General features: G+C 31.6%; 1 protein-coding gene and 1 long non-coding RNA gene across 12 annotated transcripts in view; one reads left to right on the forward strand and one right to left on the reverse strand.

The window, feature by feature from the left end:
- The window catches only part of dsx (transcription factor doublesex), a 64,183-nt gene extending 36,837 nt beyond the window's left edge, over nt 1-27,346 (forward strand). For 7 of the 10 annotated variants that reach the window (XM_035870190.2, XM_085659467.1, XM_085659471.1 and 4 more), the window contains 2 exons: nt 13,777-14,026; nt 25,492-27,344. In XM_035870190.2, the coding sequence (XP_035726083.1) occupies nt 13,777-14,021 (245 nt within the window). In that variant the 3' untranslated portion in view covers nt 14,022-14,026; nt 25,492-27,344. Of the gene's footprint in view, nt 1-13,776; nt 14,027-16,189; nt 16,327-21,496; nt 21,607-25,491 lie in introns of those variants that run through there. The other 3 variants (XR_014982621.1, XM_085659473.1, XM_085659468.1) reach the window with 3 other exon arrangements.
- LOC118443352 (uncharacterized) lies at nt 19,517-24,341 on the reverse strand. Of its 2 annotated transcripts, none has more exons than XR_004838649.2 (4): nt 24,150-24,341; nt 21,421-21,526; nt 21,161-21,355; nt 19,517-20,120 (listed from the first exon to the last, which is right to left on the reverse strand). It is a non-coding gene; the product is annotated as an uncharacterized LOC118443352 (long non-coding RNA). The 2 variants fall into 2 exon arrangements; XR_014982624.1 differs by having other exon boundaries at nt 21,064-21,355.
- Nucleotides 27,347-27,380: the final 34 nt, after the last annotated feature.

The raw sequence follows: 27,380 nt of genomic DNA on the forward strand, positions 1-27,380 counted from the left end.
AAGTATAAATTTCATTGCGATAAAAGTCGATGAAAATAGAAAGTCAATTTAAGTGTTAAGTAAATTTTTAAGAAATTTATTTGTTAAAAGCGGAATAATAATGATGTTCTTCCTCAAGGCTAATAGCCTCTAAACGTTAACATGCGTGCTACCATCCACGCGAGACTCACGAAAGGAAGATGAAAAGCGACAAAGTATTCGGATCTAGCATCTGCTAATAAATTAGGCAAAAATATATGTTTCTGAATGACTGAAACTGCATTGACCGATGGTAGAGAGGTAAATAATGAAAGAGTTTATGAACAATTTGTGGGAACAAATAATGGTCTTAATGATGAGAACGGATAACATGTTGCATGAGATCTAGGAATCTATCGATGCAGCTGAACCACGAAACCGTGGCCCTCAGGCGATTCCATATGGATAATTTAGTCAAATTACTTAGTATCTAAAATGAACCTGTACCCTTTCTTGAAAGCAACGTATTCATTTTTTCTTTTCGTTGTAATTCCCACGTGATTTTTTCGTCTTTCCTACGATATTCTTATCCTTGGAACGAAACTTTTAATATGCTCGTATATAGTCGAGAAGAAAAATTTTTCAAACGTTGCCATTAAACCGGTTTGTTAATTTTTTGATATTTGAAAAAAATCACGATTAAAAGCAATCGCTTGAAAACTTTGAAAGATTATATTGAATTGAATAAAGATAATTCTTGCAAGTGACTTTATAAGTAACTTGCTTAAAATGTCAATTCTGCTCCGTTAAACTGAGAAAGGGAGAGGGGGAGAGTGGGAATAATAAATAAATTAAACAAAACTTAAATTATCATTAGATTCGAATATACTTGTGTGAAGTGTAAATCAACGTCAAAATCTTTAGTGTTATTTATAATCTGTTTTAATAGAATATTAAGATAAACGCATCTTAAGGAGATCCGTTGGTGCATTCACTTTAGGTTAATGAACTTTTGCTTTGCTCAAGGCGAATAAACGATTTTAATACCACACCTTGAATCATCCGATATACTTCATATATCCCTCGTCAATTTTTCTTTATATTATTTTTCAATTTCATATTAACTTTTTTTTTCAATTTTTCAATTTTCTCTTTTTTTTTTCTTTTTTCTTTTTTTCTTTTTTTGTATCTTTCGGTATCTGTGAAACTTCAAATGTATTCTTCTGTTTTTTTTTTGTTCGTTATCCTTCAATGAGTTCGCTAAATAAAGCCACGTAAAACTTTTAATTGCTATTCATACACACGCCTATTTGTCACGAAGATCACGCGATAAGTTTGTCGACGTTTGTGTCGAGGTATAACTTTGTCGCGGAACATGAAATTCACACGAATATGTTGAAAATAAAAATCGTTCGTAGTATTATATGTATTTTCCCGTCCTTCTCGTCTTTAATATCGTGATGCATCGTATACGCTTAATGTTCAGCAGCGTCCTAATTGGCATTGGTAATAACACCTTGGAAGAGTGCACGCACAGTCACGGCGAGTACGAGCCTACATTGCCCGGTAAATGCGAAGTAAAAAAATGAGGAAAAAATAACTTATATTAATAATAAGAGAGGAAAATAAAGAGAGAGGGAGAGAGAGAATGCAGTTCTTAATCTCTTTTTCTTTTTTTTTTTTTTTCTTGCGTCCACACAACAGGAGACGTGTGATCATCGTTAAATGCAAATTAATTTGAAGGTATTTAATAATATCCAACAAGATACGCACTTTGAGAGGTACAATCGGATATGTTCTGAAGCCTTTCAAGCCAAAGTAGTAATTTGCAATTGAGAAGTGACTATTACTGGTTCCATATTTCATGTAAATATGCATGTAATATAAAAAAAAAGGGAAGTTAGAAAATGGTCAAAAGAAAAAAAAATATTCAGATAATTTTGCTTATTGAGTCATATGTAGATTTAATGAATTCACGTGGAACTAAAAATCAAGGTTTCGAAGGATTCTAAGGATATCGTAGTGAAAAAAGGAAAAGGGAGAGGTCGATCGAATCACGATTGTATCGACTTCGATCTTCGACGTAGCCTTTTTCGTTACAGATAAAAACAAAGGAACGAATCGTTTCAGGATCGAATCAAGTTTCTCAGACAGGTTCATCCTTGAAACGAATTTAAAAACGGCAAGTAGTGACCCTCGCAAAACGTGATGGCGCGTAAATTTGTACTTTTTTTATTTTTTTTTTTTTTCATCCTTTTTTCCATCGTTATTCTCCTTTCATTCTTTCTCTCTTCCTCTCTCTCTCTCTCTCTCTCTCTCTCTCTCTCTCTCTCTCTCTCTCTCTCTCTCTCTCTTATTTCTTCGTATCGGCAAGATAGACAAAGACGCTGGATCGCCGCATCTCGGCTATCAAAGTGTTTGACGTTTCAGATGAAAAGATCGGCCGTCGTTTTTTTCTCCCCTTCTTCCTTTCTTCCCTTTTCCTTCTTATTTTTCTTTTTTTTCTTCTTCTTTTTCTTTTATTTTTTCTTTAATTTTTTTTTTCTTTAATTTTTTTTTTTTCTTTTTTTTTTTTTATATGACGCTATTCTACGTAACGCAAGACTCTTCCCTGTATAAAATACGTGAAGACGTGGGATCTCTCGTGCATGACCGCACGAAGATCGCATTGAACGGAAGTACGTATTAACGCTAAAGCAAGAAATCTTTGTACTCTATGAAAAGCGACTAGCGTTATAAAAAGACCTACCGTATAATCGAAAGCTCTCCAACTAATTTTGCACCTCTTTTTCTCTTTTCTTTTCTTTTTATACGTTATTATTCTTCCATTCGTCTTCGTATCTTCGATTTTCTTACGCTTAAAGTTATCCATGTAAGAAATGTTACGGTCTTAAATGTCGAATATTTGACAAATTATATTACAATTTTTTTTTTCGTCTCTGAGAAAATTCTTTTTATTTATAATTACATTGCATCTTTTGGGAATCATTGATAAAGTACTGTTTTCTGAAGTTAATAAAATAATTTATGACAATGACAATGATTTAGCTTTAATAATTGATCCTTGAATGATTATAAAATATATTTTTTTATATCTATATCCTTCTCTTTGATATGAATGTCTAATATGAAATTTAGATTTAAAATTGTTCAGTTTCATATGATCTATAGAAATGAATCAAGAGACGTAAATAAAATAATCGCGTACGTTTAAATCTCCTAGTTCATTTCTTTGAACGTATTATAGATAATTTATTATCGGGATTTTTTTTTTTTGTAAAATATATCTAAGCTATAATTATCATTTATGTAATATATGTGCAAAGTACTTCTTTATTATAACATCGTATTCTTGACTTGAATGAAATATTTTACATTTAAAAAATTTGAAGAATTACATTTGAAAAATTTGAAGATTATTAAATTTCTTTTCCTTTTTTTTTTTCTTTTTTTCTTTTTCAAAATAAAATCCAACAGAATCGATACATTCATCGGTCAATTGTTTGCTAATAACGATCTATCAACATTTTTCTCGATGTTACTACAAGCAATAAAAATTGAAAAAAATAATAATAATGAATATCTACCTAATTAAATCGACACGATTCATGGAAAAATACTTGGAAGATATATGCGATATTATGAAAAAACGTAATTTTAGTCGAGAAATCATTTTACATCGTGGACTTATGTAATGATGGCAAATAGTCTCTAGAGCAATTAAATGTTGTTGCATTATTAGAAATAACAAGCTGTATAAAGGTGTTTCATTATCGATCATTTCTGTAGTGCGTCGTTTATATCGGTGATGAAAATATAAAAAAACGGCATCGCTTACGTTATAGATACAATGTCAAAGTCAAGATCAAGAGCTGCTCATGAAGTGGAATAATCGTTCAGCCGCGAATAAGCACGAACGAGTATGAGATTAGATATCGCTGAAAAGAATCTTGCAATCTATTTTACACTATATATATATATATATATCGATATCAAAATGATCGAACAAAGGTATCGAAATATTAAGATTTACGAATGATATGAAAATTTTTATTAATAGCGAGAAAAGGTAATAATTGTTCTTTGAACGATCGTTCGATAAATACATATTAATTATTCTAAATAATTTTCATGCAAAAATAGTAGTTAAATAGTAGACAAAAAAAGAAAAGGCAAGTGTTCTCGTATACATTAAACAAATATTCAATAAGATCAAGTATTATCAATAGTATACTGTTTCGCAATAGTCATAAATATTTCTCATCGTTCTTTTTTCTATTCTTTTTCTGCCATTTTTTTTTCTTTTTTATTTATTCTTATCTTTATTCGCGAGTGTGAACGTCTATATGCGCATGTATCTAGGTGCATCGTTAATGTATATTTTATTCGCATTTCGAAATACGTAATCGCACAAGTCATCTCATTAACATATTTCCAACCGATCGAAGAAATTAATCATTTGGTATTATGCGTACTAAGTGCATTTATTTATTTTGATGTTTCAAATTTCACATATATATATATATATATATATATATATATGTATATATAATTGCATATTTCACATATATAATTGCGATATCTTGCATTCAGTCAAATACGGTTATACGAAACGTTTCGATATTTTTTTTTTGTAATTAAAGTATTCTACGATTCATAAACGAGTATTACAAGGACATATATCAACTTACAAATAACTAATAAGTGACAGTAGAAAAAAAAAGCGGCTCGAAAACTGTATGGATCGATGATTAATCATACGAGATAAAAAATGGAAAGTATTAAAATTTGCATAAAGCTACGTTCATCATATATCAAAAATTCTCTCTTTTTAATTATAATTAATTAAGGTTTAAAGAGCTCTTAATTTCTTTTATTTCAAGCATGCTCATTCACAAATCACCTTAACCTTGGCATCAGTTACGAACAAAATTAGACAGTCTCGTGATTTTCTAATAGGACTATACTCTGATACACACTATTCAGATCCTTTTATCGTATCTTATATAGTGCGCAGTGACGACTCTGCACAATATTGTAAATTGCCGCGTGGCCATCTGTGCGGTGAGTGATAAAGGAAAAGGTAGAGATTGTCGAATTGATGAAGATTACGATGGTACAGGACCGCAGCTATTGTTAAAAAGAAAGAAGAATTTATCATTTATTTTTTTTTTTTGCTTATGTTCTAGATAGATTTTAAGATAATACTTGAGTTTAAACTCAAAGATAAGATTTTTATTTTTAATACATATAATTTTCATGTTTTCTTAGATAAATCGAAATTATTACTATATGTATATAAGAAATTATAAATTCGAGATAAATCATTCAACATTCTTTGTCCTTTCGTCGATAACCCATTTTAACAGAATCCCTAATTCTTTTTATCGAAATAATTGACCCTTAACGGCGGCCTTATGATAAAATTATTTCGACATATACATATATGTATACGCTTTTCTTTGTTCGGCCGAATGAATTTTCAATACAATATGACCAAATATAAAGCAATGATAAGTAAACGGAGATAAATGAAGTTTAACATTAAAAAAGTTATTTTCTATTATACGAATATTCCATTAATCGAATAATTTTGTCTTCCTATTGTTTCGAATACAGGAAGCTTTACTATATAAGTATTTTAAACGAAGCTTTATTCCGAGCTGATAATTTGTAATTGTCACAAAGAACTCGACTTATGCTTGATTAGCAACGAGTGCATTTTCCTTTTGATGCTTCCCTGCAGAAGGCCGAAGTGAGAGTGGAAGAGGTATAGAGAGGGAGAGAAAGAGAGACAGAGACAGAGAGAGAGAGAGAGAGAGAGAGTAAAGAAAGAAAAGAAATAAAAAATGCCAGTACATGTTCAAATAAAGACAGATGGAATGTGATCGTGTGGATGCAAAAATGAATGTTGTAAGAAGAGAATACCTTAAAAGCGATTAAGAAAAAAAGAAGATGAAAGAGAAACGAGCAGAGTGGAACAAATGAAGGAAGGCTGTTGAATTAAAAGATTAAAAGAGATAGAAAGTAAATGGTAGACTCGAAGGGCAATTACTTTACAGAAACGAAACCGATAGATACGTCAATACGAATATATGTATGTCATGGATAAGAATTTATGGATGATTCATAAGCTCTCATCTGATTACCTTTGAAAGAAAAAAAAAAAAAACAAACAAACAAGATACATTTAAATTTCCTTAAGTTTTTGCTTTTGAAATCGAAGAATACAGGCGATATCATTTATCACGTGTCATCGTTTATCACACTTCTTAAATACAATTTTTTTCATTTCTTTTTTTTTTTTTTTTTTCCTTTTTAACATTGAACTCTTTCAAAAGTATCTGTAACTCTGATATCGATTACTCGAAATTTCATTTTAGTTATAATTTCTTACAATCTAGTTCGATCCCCATTAGAAATAGAAATGACTGTAAGAGAGAATAACAGGATGCTCGTTGCAAATACTTGGCGATTCTATTTGAAATGAATTACATGCCAGATGCGTCGCATTTTCACATCTTTGTAGCATCTGCTTTAAATAGTTTAAATACGATGTTCGTGAGAACGAACCCATCTCGTCTCTAATATCTTCTCTTCTTCTCGATCTCTCTCTTTCTCTCTTTCTCTCATTCACTCTCTCACTCTCTCTCTCTCTCTCTCTCTCTCTCTTTCTCTCTCTTTCTCTTTCTCTCTCTTTCTCTTTTTTTTTCTCCTTCTGTTCAATTCAGAAACATCAGTATTCTTTTGACATCCGCGCTTTTCATAGTTGGTCACGCGTGTCGCGGTTTGTAACAATGCCAAGAACTCTTAAACCAACCATGATGTTAATACAACCGGCGTAAGATACACGCACGCAGAGACACAAATATACATCGTTCTATTTCCTCGTTCCAATTCTTCTACGTTTCATGATGCATATGTCACGAATATTCTGTTGCAACAGTATACTTTTTGATCTCTGCGGCCCTGTATACGATGTAGTTCTCTCGATCGTGCAAGTGAAACGGTATAATATATAGATAAAAATCGATGATGCACACCGACAACGATGTATCGTGGTTTAACATGCGATAGTACGATGAAGTTCGCAAGGGCAAACGATAGAGAGAGAGAGAGAGAGAGAGAGATAGAGTGGAAGATTGGGTGATAAACGATGGCAAGGAGAAGGAGAATGTTATTCGAATAGGGACAGGAGAAATGCATTCGGTGCAGGAACGTATACATCTCGATGAGAATATATGGCAAAAAACGTTTGGAAATATGAATGAATTTTTCTTCTTCAATGAAATTTATTTATCTGTATGAACTGTTATCGTATAATTTAATGTATTATACATTGGAAATTTTATAGCGACAATCGAAGTATTTTTATTCTTTCTATTTTTTTTTTATTTTTATATTTTTTATTTTTTTTTTTTTTTTTAATTCAGAGACCATAAGGTTTATGAACTCACAGTATTATACCTCAATACAATTAATATACACAGACATACACGTTATACTTATTGTATAATTTTATCAATTTAATTAAATAACAGCGATAATTTAGCAAGATAATAATTATTATTAATTTGTCGTATGAGCTAATGACATATCAATAAACGAATAAAAATTAAATTTTCTATTGATTAATGAATTGACTTTTAAAACGAATGTGAGAAAACTTATTGCCTCGATTGTTTTAAAGTTTATAAAATTAAGTAATATAATAGCATTATCTATAAAATAATTTAAATTATTGTTATTATTAACAATTATTGTTAATGTTAAATAATTTAAATTATAAAATAATTTAAATTATTTAACATTAAATAATGTTAAATTATTGTGTTTAAACAGATGATCAGAATGGTTTGATATAAAATAACGTGTTTAATGATTCATAGAAACACATATATTTCTAATCATTTTAGAGAGAATCGAATTAGACGTTAAACGTTGAAGAAAAGAGTAAAGTTATTTAAAAATTATTTAAGAAAAGAAAATATTTACGAAGAGCTTATAGAATAAGTTGAATTAAAAAGATATGGCTTGAATATTTTTAAATGAACTACTTTTTCGATGCGTTTCTCACCTTTCTTTTAATATTACGGTACTGAAGGAGAACACGTTTTTCTGGTTGACTTCATTTCCCAAGCCGTTTCGTTTTTGCACAGAAAAAAAAAAAAAAAAAAACTATATTCTTCATTATAATAATTATTATCGATTAAAATATGATTCGTTTTTTTGTGTTTTCTATTACTTTTCGTTCCTTCTTTTAAGATCTTTTATATATCTTATATATTATATTCTATCTTTTAAAATATATCAAGTAATTTTATCGATAGAAAAAGAAATACAGAAGAAATTCAGGCCATCTTTATACAACTTTCTAACATGCTTCTTCTTTCTTATGATACTATTCATTACGATACAAATGCAAATTACAATTTTTAAATAAATATATATTACATATATTCAACTGAAAAATAAATATTATATAATATGTGAATTTAATTCTAATCTTCACTTATATCGTAACGAGTGGTTGTATAAAAATAAAATGAGAAAGGTTATTAATCTGTTTCGAAAGATAATTTCTTTACTGTTAACTTTTTACCTTATCTTGAACTGTCATTTCGCACTCTTAGAATCGATTGGTAAGAAGAGAAAGTTAGATCTTATCGGTGCTTGACGTTAACACGAAAAGGGTCGTTCCTTCTATTGAATTTCATACAACGAAACTCGCTGATCCATCATTGCAATACTCTTTGCAATCTACTCAATTTTAATCGAACAATTTTATATTTAATTTGAAAAAAAATTTTTTGTAAATGAATCTTATTACAAATTTACCTAAAATATTCGAAATGTACAGGTTATGGAAAAGTCAAAAAATTAAGATACGAAATATTGAAAGAAACATTTAATTTCATTCATTCAACTATTCTCAATGATTTCGTTTTATTAATTGACAATTATTAAAAAAATGTAATCGAAAGATCGATTAAATCTTTAAGTACTTCAAGAGAATAAGCCTTTTACTTAGGCGTTGATTAACTTTTTTGATTCTTCAAGGCTAAATCTTTCCGGTTCTTCTTCCTCTTCTCAAGATCATGGAAAAAAAAAAGAAAAAGAAAATGATAAATATAAGTAGACAGATAGGAAGCAAAAGAGAGAAAAAGAAAGACGTTGCGAGAAGGAGGGTCAGAATAAGGTCGAAGCTCGAAGGCCCCGAGAACATAAAATGGTAAACGGACCTTTGCTCGCAGGAGACATAACAGCAGGGCAACCGATTTATACTCGCTCCTTAGCTCGTGCACGCGCTTTACGATATGTAAAACCACTGGTGCCACGGCCATTGTTCGTCTTTGCTCCATCGTTGCTTTGCCGTCATAAAATGTTCGACCATTCGAAATCTACTTTGAAAGATTCCCGAATGTGATATTGGAAGATTACTGTCACGTTCGTTTCTGTTATTCATGAAGAGACAAACACAAATAGAAGGAGAAACATATAAAAGAAGCGAAAGCCATATGTAAACAAACATTCTCTTGTTTATGTCGTAAATGAGGAATTACTATTATCAAAGATAGATCAGTCTTTTGCGTATCATAGAGCGAGATACATATAGAGAAACAGGAATTTGTAATATACAAATCAACGTTCATTTAATTATTTTACCTAAAACCAGATAATAAGGGAATAAGAGAGAAAGTATGATAAATAAGTAAGGTCAACGAATGAACATTTAAAAGTATGAAAAATTTGAAAGTAAGTTCCCCGTTTCGAAGCCAACACAAATAGGTAGGTACTTTGTATATATGTATCGAGTAAAACATATTGCTATTTCACGATAACATTATACTAATAGAAACGTTTAATGTACAAAATCCTGAACGTGACTTTATATAATACTTTCATAAAAGGAACGGAAGTTGTGGTAATTAAAGCAGTACAAGATTGTGCACTGGGGGACGGTGCACAGCTGCAAATACTATTTCTGTGATCGTTTAGTCGATTTTAACCACCTTCTTAAGATTAGTTGTAATATTCGCAATGAAAATTATTTTTCTCGCATCCTGAAACGAGATATTTTGATTTCCGTTTCCTGTAATACTATTGACTATTTCCTGTAATACGATTGACTCTATTGCTTATAAAAAAATTAATATATAATATATTATATAGGAAGTTGAGAATAAGAGCTATATTTCTTTTTATATAATTATTATATATATATATATATATATATATATATATTTACATCTGTACATATTTACGCTACCGCCTAATTACAAAGTTCGAAAAATAAATTACACGTACGTAAGTTTAGCGAATAATGGGTTGCGTTTTGCTGAATATTTTCTTAGGAATAAAAGTACTCTTTAAGACTCAAAGTATTTCTTCAGAGTATAAAGAAGAAACCGCATCGGTTAACTACTATTCGCAAAAGAACGTAGGAATCAATGGACACGCAAGACTGTACCATTACATATAACTTACGAGTAAAACTATATTTTTACGTTCAACTTTTGAACCGCCTCTCGTGAGAATCAATTTCTCTTGTCTTTTTCCTTTTCTTTTTTTTTTTTTTTTTTTTTGTGACATATGAACCGTATGTCATATATTATTCTATGATATATAAACCATAAGAACATTCGGGCCAACTAAAAAGAATGAATTCTTTTTTGCGAACAAAGAATCTAAATACATATATCTTTTCTTATTTCGATTAAATATATAATTAATCGAAAGTATATTTGTTACTTTTTAATTTTACAACAATATAATGAACTCCGAATTTTTTTCCAACATTATGTTTTTATTTTTAAAAATTTATATTATTGAACGCTGATGAGCTCACAATAAGAAATAAAGGTTAATATTTCGAACATGACTTATGGGTAAATAGCGAGAGAGTCATTAACGAGAAGATTATCCTATTCATAACGAGTGGTAAATTCATCAGTGATCTAAATCCGGGACGGTGCTTTGGATCGAGACAACGAAATGACTGACGTTAATGCGTTTCAAAGAAATGGTAGGGTCGTCGTGACGAATCATCCCCGAAATACTTAAAGAAAAAGGACTTAAGCCAATATTTTTATTTTCAACAGAAATGTAGGAATTGCGAGTAAAATTATCATTCGAGTTAAATACTCTCCAAGACGAAATTTAGATTTTATATAGAAGAAATTGTTTTTTGAAGATGGTATTGCTTTTTTAATAACGTTAAATCAAATTTATAAAAAATAATAATTATAACAAAAACAAAAAAAAAAAAAAAAGAAAAATGAAAAAAGTTCATGAAACGCCGTGAAGAATATTGCTATGGCAAAAAATACATTATCTCATAGACGATAATTTTTCGACGATCAAAGCGCATTTTAATTATCGACAATTCTAATATGAAATGTGCATATCATTCGAAATTTCGCTATATCATTCTGGAAGATGGCTAGTTATGATACAACCGGATTTCCATTTAGGATTTTTACCTGCATGCTGTTAGAGTGTGATCGTATCGATAAAAAAACAAATGTAGCTATTTTAAAACTTTTCTAAACCCTTTTTGTTCTAAAACTTTTTTATTAAATTAATTTTATAATTTTGAGACAATTAATAATATAGGAAAACGTACTAATTCAGACATAATGAAAAAATATATTTGAATTAATAATCTTCGATTCTAATGTCGTAATAGTCGATTGTTGAAATCTATGGAGCAAACATTAATTAACATTGTATATTTAAACATAACGTTTCGAAAAGGTGAATATGAGAACATTCAGAAACGAAATATCTTGGCAATTTACGGACTATGAGAGAAAAAGAAAATTGCACGCACGAGCGGAGCAACGCTAAATATAAATCCAAAGACTTCTCTCTTGTCGTGCTAGTTCAACTTAATGAGCTAGTATAAACCTGTTCGAAGGTGTAAAAGAGAAATAATTGCTTTACTCGTTGGTCATAATCGAAAGAACATATTCTCGATGACAAGACGGTTTTAACATTTTCTGATCGCGAATATTATAAAGTAATATAATAAACGATACTGCTGGATAGAGAAGTCGTTTACTATGTAGCCATCTTTAACTATTTCCTACAGAAATATATGATGAATCCTCGTCAAATAATAATTCTTTTATGAATATCTTATTCATGAATATTTTATCTCACAACTTATTTGAATACTCGAACATGGCGATATGATTATTTATTATAGGTAAACGTAGAAAAAGAAATATCATTATAATGAAAACAAAATAAGATTTGCCACGCAATACGGACTAATGATTCTAAATAAGCATTACGCAGTTTAATATTTATGTAATCGTTATGCTCTTATTGTTAATAGTTTAATAATTACGTAGAGTAAGAATTACATTTAATGATTTTACAAAAATTATTCGTGTATAGAAAAAAATGACTAAAAAAAAAAAAAAAAAAAAAGAAATAGCTATATAATCTTTTCTTAATACATTAAAATATTTTGCATATTTAATACTATATTAGTTTGTACAAAAAAATACATACTTTATTTTTTATTAAGTATTTTACTTTTTATTACATGTTTTTCATTGAGATAAAATATATCAAAGGAATATTATCTTCGTTTCGAATGAGATCTTTGCTATCATAATAGATAAAAGATTCTGAGGGAATTATATTCTGTTTGTAAAATATTTTCGAAATATTAAGAGTTGATATGAGTATCATTAAAAATTAAATTATTTGTTTCCACCTTTCTAGCTGCGATCCGTTCGTCTTTTATTAACTCCAAAGTAAATAGATCTATCCTCCCCGATGACTTTAAATTAATCATTAATTTTTTACCTTGCTTATATGTTTATAATTAATAATTATTTTCTGATGATTTATATTTATTAAGAATGAAACATGCTCTGAGGCATTTCCTTTAAAAAATTTGGAATTTTTCTATAGCACCTGCATTTATATGTTAGATCATAATAAACAATTATATATTAAAATGAGCCTTATTAGCAGTTTATATAATAATATGTTTATTCTTTTATGTAACTCTTTCGAGCAGAAAAAAAAAGTTTTTATGAAGGAAAAAGATTTTTTGCATTTGATGGAAAAAGGTTTCAAAAACAATGACTGCATGAGCCGAACAGTATCGATGGAAATTAATTGTTCGACGCTTAACAAAAAAAGAAAAAATGAACGCGTGATAATTGAATATAGTTCATTAGTAATTGGCTAACAATCAAGTAGGTTTTAAAACTTGTTCTTAGGCTGTAGGAACGACTCTCGTTTATATGCTAGTCATGTGAAAACCACGCCTCAAGGGGTCGGCCATTTTGATTCGCGAACGGACGAATTCCTATTGGCTATGTCTCCGCACGAATTCAGGCTACTCCACTTGTCCGTCACTGGGGATTCTCTCCTTGAACAGTGGCCGTTTGAAAAGTATATACAAATCTACGTCCTTCGCCATCTTCGAATTTACATTTTTCTTACGACCCGTTAGAGAAGCATCTTCTTCAGTTAGATCGGTTAGATCAAAGTAGATATGAAATTGTCAGATTCATTGAAATAATTTTTCCTCCATTTAACGATAAGTCCTATAATAAAAATTTAACTTGAAGCGACCATACTTAATTCAATCTTTGCATTAGTAAGTATCTAATATTTATTTTAAAATTGAAGAACTTAAACTTACTCCGTATAATTACGCTGTAACTAAATAACTTTTGCTATAAAAATGTTCGAATATTTAAAATTGCCTTGTTTTATTTTAATAATCAACAATAGGTATAGAAGTCCTATCAATGTTTTAAGATGTTAAATGTAATTTTTCTGAAACAGCAAAAGTCGATATAGAAAGGTTGGAAATCTTGAATATGGTGACAAAGATTTGGAACAACAACACGTTCTACAACAACACGTTTCCTAAGTACATAGACATCACAGATGCACCAACCTACGAGGGACAAGCACCATTCATTGGGGATCCGCCCCCACAACATCCTGAAAACTTCAGGTTACAACCGCACCTCCAAAACGCCCACATACCAACGAACGACAGCTCTTCGGAACATCATGCCAAGTAGCCCTGGTGAGTTCATCTTTTTTTCTCTTTCCTTGTTTTTTCCTTTTTTTAATACCTATCAAACTTATCTTCCATAATAACAGTTTACATGCCTAAACCTTTTTATTATTTTAATGGATTTACGCGATTCCATCATTCTTTGCGTGAAAACTTGGCAGGATGCAATTAACATCCTAAAGATATATATATATATATACTCAAGCTTCTCTTATTTAAAAAATTTCGAAATTTATATGCAGTCATTAACCAATACATGACGATTAGATCATTTTCTATTTCATATAAAATAATAAAGTAAATATTGGAGAATTTATGTTATAATTTTTATTGTTTAAGTGAACTAATTTAAATGTATTTTTTTGGCAAATAATTTGTTATTTTATTCGTAATTATCACGTTGATCATATGTCACAAGCTATAAATATATTTATTTATTTTTAATGTCGAATTAACGTACGTTAATTTTTTTTTTTTTTTTAAACAAACATTACATATTTTATAATCAAAAATTGCAATTTACTTGATTCATTCGTTTATGTTAAATAAAAATTATTTGTTGTATATATTGGCTTATTTATATTTTATTTGATTTTCTTCGTTTTTTTTTTTTTTACAATTTGAAACTCTTATGATTTTATCGCATTATCAAAAAATTATTGAATATTTTCGAGTACACTATTTACATTGATATAGGAACATAATTTTTAATCTTATTAATCGTTAATACTTGTTCAATTTATTTTACTGTTCAATATTTACATCAGTATTTCTGATATTATTTCTGATATTTTTTCTGAGTCTTCATAAAAGAAATAATTAAAAATAATGTTATGAGAAAAGAATATATACTTATATCTACTTACTTACACGTAAAGTAATTCGTTTGAGTATCAGCATAAATCAAAGACAGCAGATAATATGAGAATTAAATAAAAGTATTTTTAAAAACCATGTAATGATTTTTCGTTCATATTACTGACAGAAATTCGAGAATCATAAATTTTATATCCCCATTTTTGGAGAAGTGTCGATGGAATTCATCCCATTTCTTTTCATAGGTAGATAAAAATATTTTATTAATATCCATCGGGAAAAAATCATAATGAAAATGATGTCTAGCAATGACAAAGGCAACGTCCCATAACTTAATAAGAATATAGGTGTGATATTCGTCAATGAAACATGGTCAAAAATACCGCGTCGAATTGGTTATTATATTACGTTTTATGTGATTTTTACGTTTCTTCGAAAGTGGAATCGTGTATTTCCATTCTATTCCCTTAACCGCACCTATTTTCTTCCATTTCGAAATTCTTTTACTAGTGTGTGGAACCAGTCTAATAAACTTCATGATATTAAAGGTTTTAATTGAAATGAATACATAAGGAAGATGATCAATTTAAATCATCGTCTTTATAAAGGATGTTACCATAAATTATAAGTAGAAGATTAAACAAAACATATTTTTCAATTATTATTATTCCTTCACGATCGGATAAACACTTTAATTTAATTTGATATTATTTAAAGAGTAATTGTGTTCGTGCATTAATGTGGACCTAAAAAGAGACCTAAAGAAAAAAGTACACGATGAAAAGAAATAATTTACATCCGATTTTTCTCTCTCTCTCTCTCTCTCTCCGTCTTCCTATATCTGTCTCTTTCCTACTTTTTCATTCTCCAAGTCAGAATATTCTACTTTTGTCCGGGAGTTTCGTAGTCGGAATCGTAATCGCAAATCCGGTGCTCATAAAACAAATTCTAACCTATAAAATGGCCTTCTTTCTGAGAAATAATCAGGCTGCAATGCTTAGAGGAACAAATCGTATCCCATTTTTGAAATGGCGCGGCTCTACCGACACTTCTGTAATTATCTCCTATGGTCTACCAGGGATTCGCCTCTTTTTTGCAAGATCCAGTTGTCTTTGATGACGTCCTGGAAAGTCTTCCTTTCTTTGTTATTCGCTGCATTAATATACCGCGAACTAAAGCAAATAAAAAATCAATTACGCTTTTTGAGATTGTTAATTTTTCTTTTTTTATTTCTCTTTTTTTCTCTCTTTTTTTTTTTTTTTTTTTTTTTTTTATATATATATATATATCGGTCGACGATTAGAAACAAAGATCATGAAAAAAGTTTCAGGTAGAGAGATATAATTTTTGCAATAGAACTTCATCAAAGCAGCCGCCTCGCGAGCCAATCGAGGGTGAACGCAGAATTTGAAGGCTTTAACGGCTCTGCTTTAACGATGACAACACTATAAAAAATCGAATTTACGAGTACTGGCCGTCCTCCAACCCATCTTTATTCTTGTCGGTGGTCGACGACTACCTTGCTCGTTAAACGGGTTAGAGGAAACTGCAGCTTCCTTTTTTTCGTTTCTCCTTATCTTTGTCTGTATTAAAAAAAAAAAAAAAAAAAAAAAAAAAATACCGTTACGATTTGTTATATTAAATTTTATCCAACGAATAAAACTTATTTTTTCATTCTAATAAACAATAAATCTTTTTGAACGATTTTTATCTAATTTTTATCTAAACTAAAATGAATACTCGAGATTTCCATACGAAGATTCTTTTATAGATTCTATTAATATAAAAATGTATAAAATCGATCGATATCGTTTGATTTATAAACGTAAATGATGCTTCGTTTAAATATAAGAAGAAAGTTGATAGTTCAGCGAATTATACGTAAAGTAATCGTGATAGAATATAATGAATGATTTGCATTAATGAAAAAAACATTTAGAGAGCGAGATTGAAATTCATCGTAAATCATCTTATTCAATTGGATAAAAGAAAGTGATGTTTTCTCTTGGTTCGTACGTTCGTTCGTTCGTTTGTGTTCTTTCAAATACGATTTTCAAAGTAAATATGCAAAATCATTTTGAGAAAGAAATTCTTAAAGAAAAGAAACGACGAAAAATGTTTAAATAAAACTAAGCAGATTGTTTTTACAAGGTACGGATGTATCATAGACAAGGGGTGCGATTCGCGGATCAAGCACGAAATCAAAATTTATCGGTCGTATATCCGTCCAAGTAAAAGTCGTTGAAGTCGAAGAGGTATCAAGCGTCGTTGTCGTCGTCGTACAAATGCGCTCGTAAAAGCGGCCTAAAAATGTTTGGAATCGCTAAGCGACTGTACTACTATGACCGTAGAGGAATAACGAAAGAACGTGGCAGAGAGAAAGAGAGATAGAAAGATATGAAAATGAAAAGGACGAATAAAAGCATCTCTTGCGCACCCTCGGTTATCTTGAATACAGATTGCAAAGGCTTACGAGCGATTAGAGCCGTTAAAAAGGAGAGGCGATCTTAAAAGGTATCCATACGCAGTACAACAACCTTCATCCCTACGAGAATGTCTTTGAGGATATCTACGAAAGTATCTTCTCTCTAAGCCTCTAAGGTACTATTGCCAACTCTAAGACTCTTCTAACGATCCGGAATCTGGTAGCGAATGATTGGTATACTCGGCTATTAATCTATAAAACAATTAACGACGTTGTGCCGGTTCAGTATTAACTAGTCGAACCCAGCTGTTGTAAACATTTAACGATTACGATTATACGAAATATCATTTTAATTTTTTTTTTAATCGTATAATATGCAAAGTAAAAAAGAATTAATAGCTCTTACTTTCTCCTTTCTTTTACTTATTAAATCTTTTATCATTTTTTTCTTTTTTTTTTTTTTTACGTTGCAATTTTGAGATAAACAAAATATTCATCCTGATTTAAATAATTTATTTAGATCGTTGAAAAAATTAATTCATGAAAATGAAACGATTATTATTTTTTCGTGACATATTTTTCAACGAACACGAATGATCATTCGAAAATCATCATCTTAATCGTTCGACCGGTTTTTTTAACGGATCGTCAAAGGGTTTCAACCTTGACTTCGTGGTAAGTAGCATCAATGTAATCAGATAGGCTGCTCAGAACGAGTTTAACGACGCTCGTAAACGCAATATACCAGCAGATTTTTTCGCCGTCTTTTCTTTCTTTGTTCTTTCTTCTTCTTCCTCTTACTCTTCCTCTTTTCTCCTCCCCTTTTTCTTCTCCTCCCCTTTCTTTTCTTCTCCCTTGTCATATCTTTTTTCGTCCCATCGTTTCTCTCGTTCTTATCTTTCAGTGTTATAGAGATACTCATATTCGTAATCATAGGCGCATCCTCCTTTCTTTTTTCTCATTTTATTTTATTTTCTCACAATAAATTAGTTGATTTTACGCAACGAATATCGGACGCTAATCGAAGAGTCAATGACAATTCGTAAAATGTTATCTCAAAAAGAGCTGACATTTATAAAAAGTATTTCCGTTTTGATGACCCATTAATCAAATATATATATATATATATAAAAAAAAAATAAAAAATCCAAAGAAAAAGAAATATTGATTATGTTCAAATGAAAATAATAGAAATCGTGTATACAATATAACGATTTAAAATTAATTAACTGCTAATACATTTATACGCAATGCATCATATCTGAACAATAACGATTAACTCAAGAGTATTAATATTATCAGAGACTCAATCAGTGATATTATCAGATACCCAATTAATTACGGCTAATTACAGAAGTATTATAATTTACGATGTAAATGCTCTCTTCAATGGAGAATCAAATCTAAAAATAGACTAATAGCGTATAGAAGAGGGCTCTTTCAGATAACACTTTGTTTTGTTCTCAAAAAATGAGGATAATAACAAAATTGCAATATTGTAAACTGTCGGTGCATTCTCACGTTAATAATGAATGAACGCACTTGAAAAGAAGTAGCAATAACGATCGAACGAAGATCGAAATGGAATAAACGCGCTTTATTCTTCTTCCATTTTCTTTTTTCATTTTAATCATTTGATTTTTTGACTACAATCGTATTTTTCTTCTCAAAAAAAAAAAAAAAAAAAAAAAAAAGAAAAGAAAAAAATTATCAACTATTTAAACAAATCAAAAATTTCACCATACAAAATACTTCGTTTAACTTTGATAGCGTGCAATAATTAGGTTTATAGATGATCTGATCATAATTATAAGTACATAGTACATATGATCATAATTATAATGTCTGAAAAAAAAAGAGAGAGAGGAGACTATACCGTTAAAGATATTTCAGACATAACAATATAATATTCTTTGTCCATTGATAAGCGCGAACGTGTTAGGAGATGTTCTCTGTTTCAATGGTTGTAGAAGATACACGGTTGCGTGATATGCCTATTACTGCCAATGGATAAAAAGAAGAGAGAAAGAAAATTTTATTATTATCATAGTATTAATGACAAAAGAAAAAAGAAATATTAAGAAAGAAATTAGAACGATGTTAAAACTTAATTATTTTAATTATAAAAATTTTAATACCTTTAAATCATTTTGGTTATGAAAAAAAAGATTACACTAGATGATACTAAAAATATAGGATTTTCTTTTGTTTTTTTTTTTTTTTTTTTTTAATATGTAAATTGTAATACATTTGCACGAAAGATGAGGAAAAAGAAAAAGATAAAAAGAAAACTGGAAATAGGAAGAGGGTAAAGACAATATCTATGACCTTGATGGCGAACGTCGGCCTTATTTCACGAAGATGAGGGTGCAATTTTCGAGACAAAGCAATAATTAGCAGCACCGAAGTGCGTGAGCCGCCGCTGTTATTTATTTTTCTTCTTCTCCTTCTCCTCCTCCTTGTTCTTCTTCTTCGTTCACCTCTCCTTTTCTTCTTTTTCTTTCGCTTCATCATCATCGTCGCCCTAGTCGTCCTGTTCGTCGTCATTCTTCTCTTTCTCCATACGTCCCAAGTAAGAGTCGGCTGAGCGTTAAGTAGCATAGTAACAGGCCGGAGTCTTCTGGCAAAAGGAGTTTTACTACTTTCTAACCACAGTCACGGGCTACAATTAAACCCCCATAAACCTCGTCGTAACTTTTTTAAAAGCGGCCGACCGCTCTCTCACGCGTATTCCGCTCCCTTCGTTTACCCGACAAAAAGTCCGCCATATTGCATCCTTAATGAAGCCTCGAGACGATATGGGCGCCGTCTTCCGGTTGACCCCCGCGATTCCCTTCTCTTTTTTCTTTCTTTATCTTCTACCTTTCTCAAAAATGAAGAGGAACCATTGATTTATTATCTTCAAAATTCGAACACAAATCTCTTATTAATATATGTCCAATTATCTCCGCGTCTAATTCAAAAGAAATTTCAAAAACGAACTAGACGAGAAAGAAGAAAGAATAAGTGAGACTTGTTTTCGAGAATAGTTTGACAATGACGTCGGTCAAATCGATAAAGAAAGAACTGGAAGAAAGAAAGTAGAAAGGTGAAGACTGCACGAGAGAGAGAGAGAGAGAGAGAGAGAGAGAGAGAGAGAGAGAAAGGGGAGGAGAGGGAACCGAGGGTGGAAAGCGACGAGGCAGCCGTGCAGGGACTTTAGCGGAGAGTGACGTTTACGGCTCGGTGCGGTCGACCTAGCGCCAGTAAAACTTGAGAAGAAATACAAGCGAAGTCCGCATCGACAGTTAAAGTCATACGCGCGAAAATACAGCCGGGCTTCTATGAAATACGACGTACCTACCTACCTCGGGCGAACGAAACCACCGGAATCTTTACTCAAGATACTTGCGTCTCGTTAATGAAAAGGATTCTCAAACTCCTACCGATCATCTCGAATAAACGATAAACAAATATATTGGAAACATTAAACGACTATACTAGTTCTCATTCTTTTACAATTCATTGTTCACGGAATGAAAAATATTATTCGATTGTCGAATAACATTTTCTTCGTTTCCTTAATAAAATCTATTGAGAGATCTTAAATAGATGAGATATCTTAAATATTTTGAAAATACTCAATGTATAGAAATAATCGTAAGATGATTTATAAATTTTCTTATTAAATTTCAAGCTGGTATCTCTTTCTTTAAATATTTAGTCGTTGTCTTTAAAAAGTCTCGCCTCAATCGGAAATTTAACTCTCTCTCTCTCTCTCTCTCTCTCTCTCTTTCTTTCTCCTTTTCGAATAGAATAGCATTACTCGAAGTATCCACGCTGATTTTACGAGCCACCCCTTCAGCCTCGGGCGAGAGGTGGAAAGGTGCCGAAGAGGTGTTAGAAGCCGCGAAGCACTTTACCGAGAAACGATAAACCTCCTCCACTTTCGTCTCCAGCTCGTCCGGGAACGTTCTGCCCGTTTCCATTTTAGATACGTGCTTTCTGTCTGTCTATGTCTCTCTCTCTTTCTCTCTCTCTCTCTTTCTTTCTCTCCTTAGACCTCCTTTACGATCGTTCGAGAAGTCACAGTGCGTTCCGGAAGCCGCCTAGATCATCTAAAAGAAGAGATTCACTGTAAAAATAAGAAGCAACGTGTATTATGCGATACTTTCAAATTCACCATTTGAAATTTTACTTTCTCCTTCCCTTTTGTTATTTCTTCTCGTCAATTTGTATTTAAATCTTCGTGTTCACAGAAACTTCACTTTCTTTACCAAGACCGGAAACTGATTATAACAATGGAATAATGGAAGATGGTAATGTTAATGAAGCAGTCGAGGAAATCATTAGAAAGTGAATATGAACGGTGCGTTGAAAATTGAAATCCTAATATTGAAAACGTACGGGAAACATGGTTCTCGACGAAAAAAATAGAGAAGGCAAAAAGCAGGGAATTAATGACGGTACATACAATATATATATAGATACCTATGTATGTATGTATGTATGTATGTATGTATGTATGCATTTATATATACATACGGACACAAGTGACGGGTGGTGAAAATGCAGCCCACGCACGAAAAGGGAACCCAAACATCGTAAAACTTAGGTATTTCAGAAGGCACACCTTAACGCACATTCTTAACTGTATCGCCTTCGATCTCTCATCGAATCCTCTCGCAAGATTCTTCGTTTTTATTATTTATATAATTCTTATCTTGATAGGTATCTTTATTGGAAATAAAGAGGATAAGGATATCCTACGTTCTAGTATCTATACGCGGTTGTAAATATATGCAGGCCAATGAGAAAATTTCCCGGATGAGATTTTTCACGTTCTAGTGCATCGACTTCTCTTCCTTGATTATAAATCACAATTCTTCTTCTTTTTCTTTTTTGATTTACCGCGAAACTCTTTCCTAAGATTATATTCGTCATAGACGATCTATGTTTACGTTCAAATAGCACGAAAAACGTTGATGAACTTTTGTGAACAGATAAAACAAGTCCGAAGAGAGAGTGAGAGAGAGAGAGAGAGAGAGAGAGAGAGAGAACGAGAGAGATAGAGAGAGAATGCACATCACGTGGCTCAGCAGATTGCAAGGCGGTATAGTTGTAAATCATACTTTTATGAGGCACCCCATGGTCAATCGGGAGAACAGGACAGCTTTGAGGAAGAGTGGATCATGAACTGTGAACCGATGCGTGCCTCTTTCTTTCTCTCTTTCTCTCTCTCTCTCTCTCTCGCTATTTTCCTTCCTCTACTTCTTTCCATGCGAGTTGAACGTTCACCAGACATTGATCGAACTTTTACGAGTTTGTAATTACGACGGTCAACTTCGAAGTCCTCTTACAGAGTTTTTTCCACAGATGTAAGTATGAGAAACTCGTTTTTTGAAGAACGAGAAAAAGAGAGAGAGAGAGAGAGAGAGAGAGAGAGAGAGAGAAAGAGAGAGGGTAGGTTCTGTCAAGTGTTTTAATCATCTTCAATTATTTTATGTTTATTTCGAAGAAAAAATGGAAAGCAAATAGGTATGTATATATATAAATCTTTCGTTTTAAAGAAGTTCATATCTCGTCATAACTCCAAACAGTATAACGATAAAACGAAGAGAAGCAAGCTTTTGTCTTTACCATCCCTTCGTCAAAGTAATCGTCGATCGTTTCGTTTTATGACTAAGGAAATAATACTTTTGGCAACGTTGACGGGTTAAATATGTGTAACATTTTAATGGGGCAATTTCGCATAAAAGTTTCAAGTGTTATGAGGAATCTCGAATCTCTCATTTTCATGGATAACCTGTGTAACACTCCTCTTCCATCTGTCTTTCGAAGCAACCAACAGCCGAGATCGGATGATCCGTTAAAAGATTAGTATTTTGAAGAACGAACGAAGTGCATGTAAAAGGCAGAATTAATGCCGGCCATGAATAGCCTTGTCGTTTCACGTCGAAGCGCGAATACTTTTTATGGTCGTCGATAAAGTTATCGCCGTAAGGATCTCTCGAGGAAGTGACAATTTGTATCTTCGATTTAACCTTCTATAATTTACTATGACGAAAATTCAAGAAAATTATATCTAATATCTTTAACTTCATACTTTTTTCTTTTACTTTGTATAATGTATTAAAGATAAACTTACAAAAAATAATATGTAATTTTATATAACTTTGATATATAAAAATGGTATGTAATTTGATTTAAAATTGATTATAATTGATATAAAAAATGATATGTGATTTTAGTGTTATTCTAATAGTGAGTAAAAGACAGAGTCTTTCTTTCTCTCTATTTCTCCCACCGCCACCCCCTTCTCTCTCTCTCTCTCTCTCTCTCTCTCTCTCTCTCTCTCTCTTATAAGAGAAAACGATTTTAAACGATAGTGCGAAAATTCGTTTCAAAGTCGATTCCTTTAGTTAAAGCAGATTCAGCCTTTATCTCGACGATACTTTCGGGGACGCGCGTGTCTACGGTGTTTTACGATGCGCCCACGTTTTAGTACCGGACGAGGTTTCGCTTGGCCGAGCTCTTCAGGGCCTATCTCGTTTTGCTCTTCGTTTATAAGTTATCGTTCGCATAGTGCAAAAGGGAAATTTTTCTCTAAGATTTTATGCATTCATGAATTTCAACGTTTTCTGCTATCTCATAAAATTTAACGAGTGATATCAGAGCAATAAATTTATCAAATGAAAGATTGTCGCAAAAAACGTGTTGATTATATTATCTATGTTGAATATATGATCTAAATGTTCATAAATATGATATATGGAGATATTCGAAAATATATATATTATATATATATATATATATATATATATATATATATTTTCATTATTTATAGTTTCATAGAGATAAATGACATATATCAAATACAATTTATGAATACCAAGCTATGAATGAACTTACAATTAATTTACTCGTTTGTCAAAGCGTTAAAAGATATTTACATTAAAATCATAACTGCCCGAAAAATGAATTCTTTAATCCTAAGGATTATAATTGTACAAAAGAATCTTGTAACATGCATAACAGGAAGGAGGCCGACGAAGACGCTACCGTCGCCGACGTCGTCGCCGACGTCGTCGCCAACGTCGGCGACGGTCGGTGTACGTATGAAAACTAAGTCCAGGTTTCATTTGACTGGCTTTACGAGGGAGACATAAAATGGATTTTACTGTCGGGCTAGTTCGCCAGTTCTCGAGTTGGTAACATTGCTTTAGCGAACATAATATATCCCCTTTCCTCTTGACCCCCTATCTTCTTCCTCCCCTTTTTCCACCCTCTTTTCTCTCCCGTTTCGTCTCTCCATCTAGCATTCTCTTCGACTCCTACGAAAAGCGAGTTGGCAGCTTTCATTTACGTCGTTTTCTACGATGTTCTCCTTTTCTTTCTGTCTGTATCTCTCTCCCTCTCTTTCTCTCTCTTTCTCTCTTTATTTCCTTTTACTTTTCATCTTTTCCTCAGCACCGTCTACCCTTTCCCATGCACCCCGAGACATTTCGCGAAGCAACGCGAAACTTTTCGCATGAGATGCATCCCGTAACCGGATTTAATATCCGTCCGGATATAACATCAGAACGATCGTTAACCCACTCTTTTTGATTTCGTTTCCTTTGCCTGTCTCAAACATAAGAGAATGTTGGACTTTACATTATTTTCTAACGAATTTTTGTCATTCCCTTATTTTTTTTTTCTTTTTTTTTTTTTAATCAGTGAAAGCGACAATATAATGTGCCCGGTATTTATTAACTTTGAGAGCTATCTTACTACGTTCGGATAAAAGTTCGAGATAAAACGGATCAAATCTTATTACGCGTTAAAAAAATTTAAAGTTCTTTTAGCACGGAAAAGATTAGCTTCTCCTATATATCTAATACGTTGCATAAAAGAAACGTTGCGTAAGACAACATGCAATCAATTTATTTGTATTACCGCAATTACGTATGTACTAGCTATATTAAAAGCTACATCTACAAATTATCAACTATGAAAGTGAGCATTAAACATTGTACATACATATTGTTCCGTCAAGGACCACACAGTAATTAGATTCTGAAATTAGATCATGGCACGATAGATCAGATTCTTATCGTTGTTTCAATACTTCAAATCATATAGCTGTCATCGAATAATGGTCATCGATGAAATCATTGTCAAAACATTGTTGCAATAATTAGATATAACAAATACATATATATGATATATTAATGAAAGGCACTTTCGTATTTTTATAATTCGACCATTTCAGATCGATCAGCGGATAAATCGACAAGGAAAAATGGCGGGAGACAAAAAGGCCAAATCCAAAGAGGATCCTTCAGGGTGTTCTTCTGTTCAAGAGGAAACGATTTTCGATTAAATCCTCGATAAAGAAAACTAGGAGGGTAAGAAGATGAACAATTCCACACGCGAATGCTGTCAAAATTGAAAAAGTGATCAATGGATGTTTATGATATAAAGTTTTATCTTATAGTTTTGTTGAATTGCGCGATTTCTTTTTCACTGTGTTAAAACAATAAATTGTAAAAGCGAGAGAAATTTTAATTCGTTATTGGATGAGTTACTGAAAAGTATATTCTGTGTCTCTCGTTCTTTCAACAGGTCAACGTTGCTGTTAACAAATCTTTCTTTTTCCTTTTTATTCTCTCTCTATCTTTCTTCTTCTCTTTTCTCTGTCTCTGTCTCTTTCTGTCTCTCTCTCTCTCTCTCTCTCTCTCTCTCTCTCACACGTTTTGTCTCTTTTTCTCTGATACGATATCGAAAGTAGCATTTGTCTGCAAGTTGTCAAATTATTCGATAAGTATATGTGTAGTATATATGTTAGTAGTATAAGCATGTAGTTACGTCGAACGGAGAGAAGATTCTCTCGGGTTTCCCAATTTAAAATTGCAGTCTCGGAACTGTTAGCTATTCAGAGCGAATCACTGTACGTTGGGGAACAAAATTGCCCGAGAAAATCTCGAAATATATAACTTGCTACGAGCCGCTTACGAGCGCTTGCAAGAGGTGCTGTCTGGAATACAATTGTAATTGTAAGAGATGAATACAAGACCTAAGAATTTTTAAATTCCGAGGAATCTTAAATAATTAATCGACCTATAAAACAATTGTGTTAGGCAAGACTTCAATATTATTGCCTCTTTTATTTCAAATAAAGTAACTAGAACATTACTTGACTACATCTTTGATAGACCACTCTATTGATCGTTGACTACTTAAATCTTGATTCACGTTGAACAAAACGAATTTGAAATAGTCTTGAAACAAATATTGAAAATGTTCTGTAAAACTACGTTCCTGAATAATACGGATAAAGAAAACATAGAACGAGAAAAATAAAGATGAGGCAAAAATTAAATTTCGTGTATCGTGTATTCTTCTCATTAATGTAATAAATTCTTGCGTATCGTTGCCAAACTTTTTTGTTTTTAAACAATTTAACCATATTATAAATCTCACATCCTTACTGCTTATAAGGCCATATGTTTGGAAAAAGTTGGTTTAAGAAAATAAATAAGAGCATTTAAAATAAGTAAAAAAGGAACGCAAAAGTAAAAAAAAGAAAGAAAAAAAAATTTTTTTTTGTTAAGCGAGGAAAGAACGAATATTCATGAGAATCGTCGAGAATGAGATGAGAATGGAAAGATCGAAAGAATTTAGATTTCTTTTCCCTCTTTCTCTCTCTGTCTCTCTCTCCCTCTCTCTCTCTCTCCCTCTCTTTCTCTCTCTCCCTCTCTCTCTCTCTCTCTCTCTCTCTCTCTTTCTCTCTCTCTGTCTTTCTCTGTCTATTTGTCTGTCTGTCTCTTTTTCTCATTCTTTCTCTTACGATTTATAAATGTACCGAAATTTTTAGTGCACTGCCGTAATGAAGATAATGTTAATATAAACAATCATTTTTTCATAGAATTATTTAGACTTAACAATATATGATAATGGTGTTTAAATAAGGAAGATATGATACAGACAAACACATCTAATCGTAGATTACGATTTCTAATTAATACATGTCTCTACGAGAGCTTCTTTCTTTCCGTTTGAATTTTAAATCAAAAGATTTCTTCTGATCTCTATATTTCCATATAATCGTATCCTTGTCACGCAAGGGCTACCTCTCTAAAGAATAATATGTATATATAT

The sequence above is a fragment of the Vespa mandarinia genome, chromosome 9 (genome assembly GCF_050613455.1).
Source record: "Vespa mandarinia isolate Hongniang chromosome 9, ASM5061345v1, whole genome shotgun sequence".
NCBI classification, from domain to species: Eukaryota; Metazoa; Arthropoda; class Insecta; order Hymenoptera; family Vespidae; genus Vespa; species Vespa mandarinia.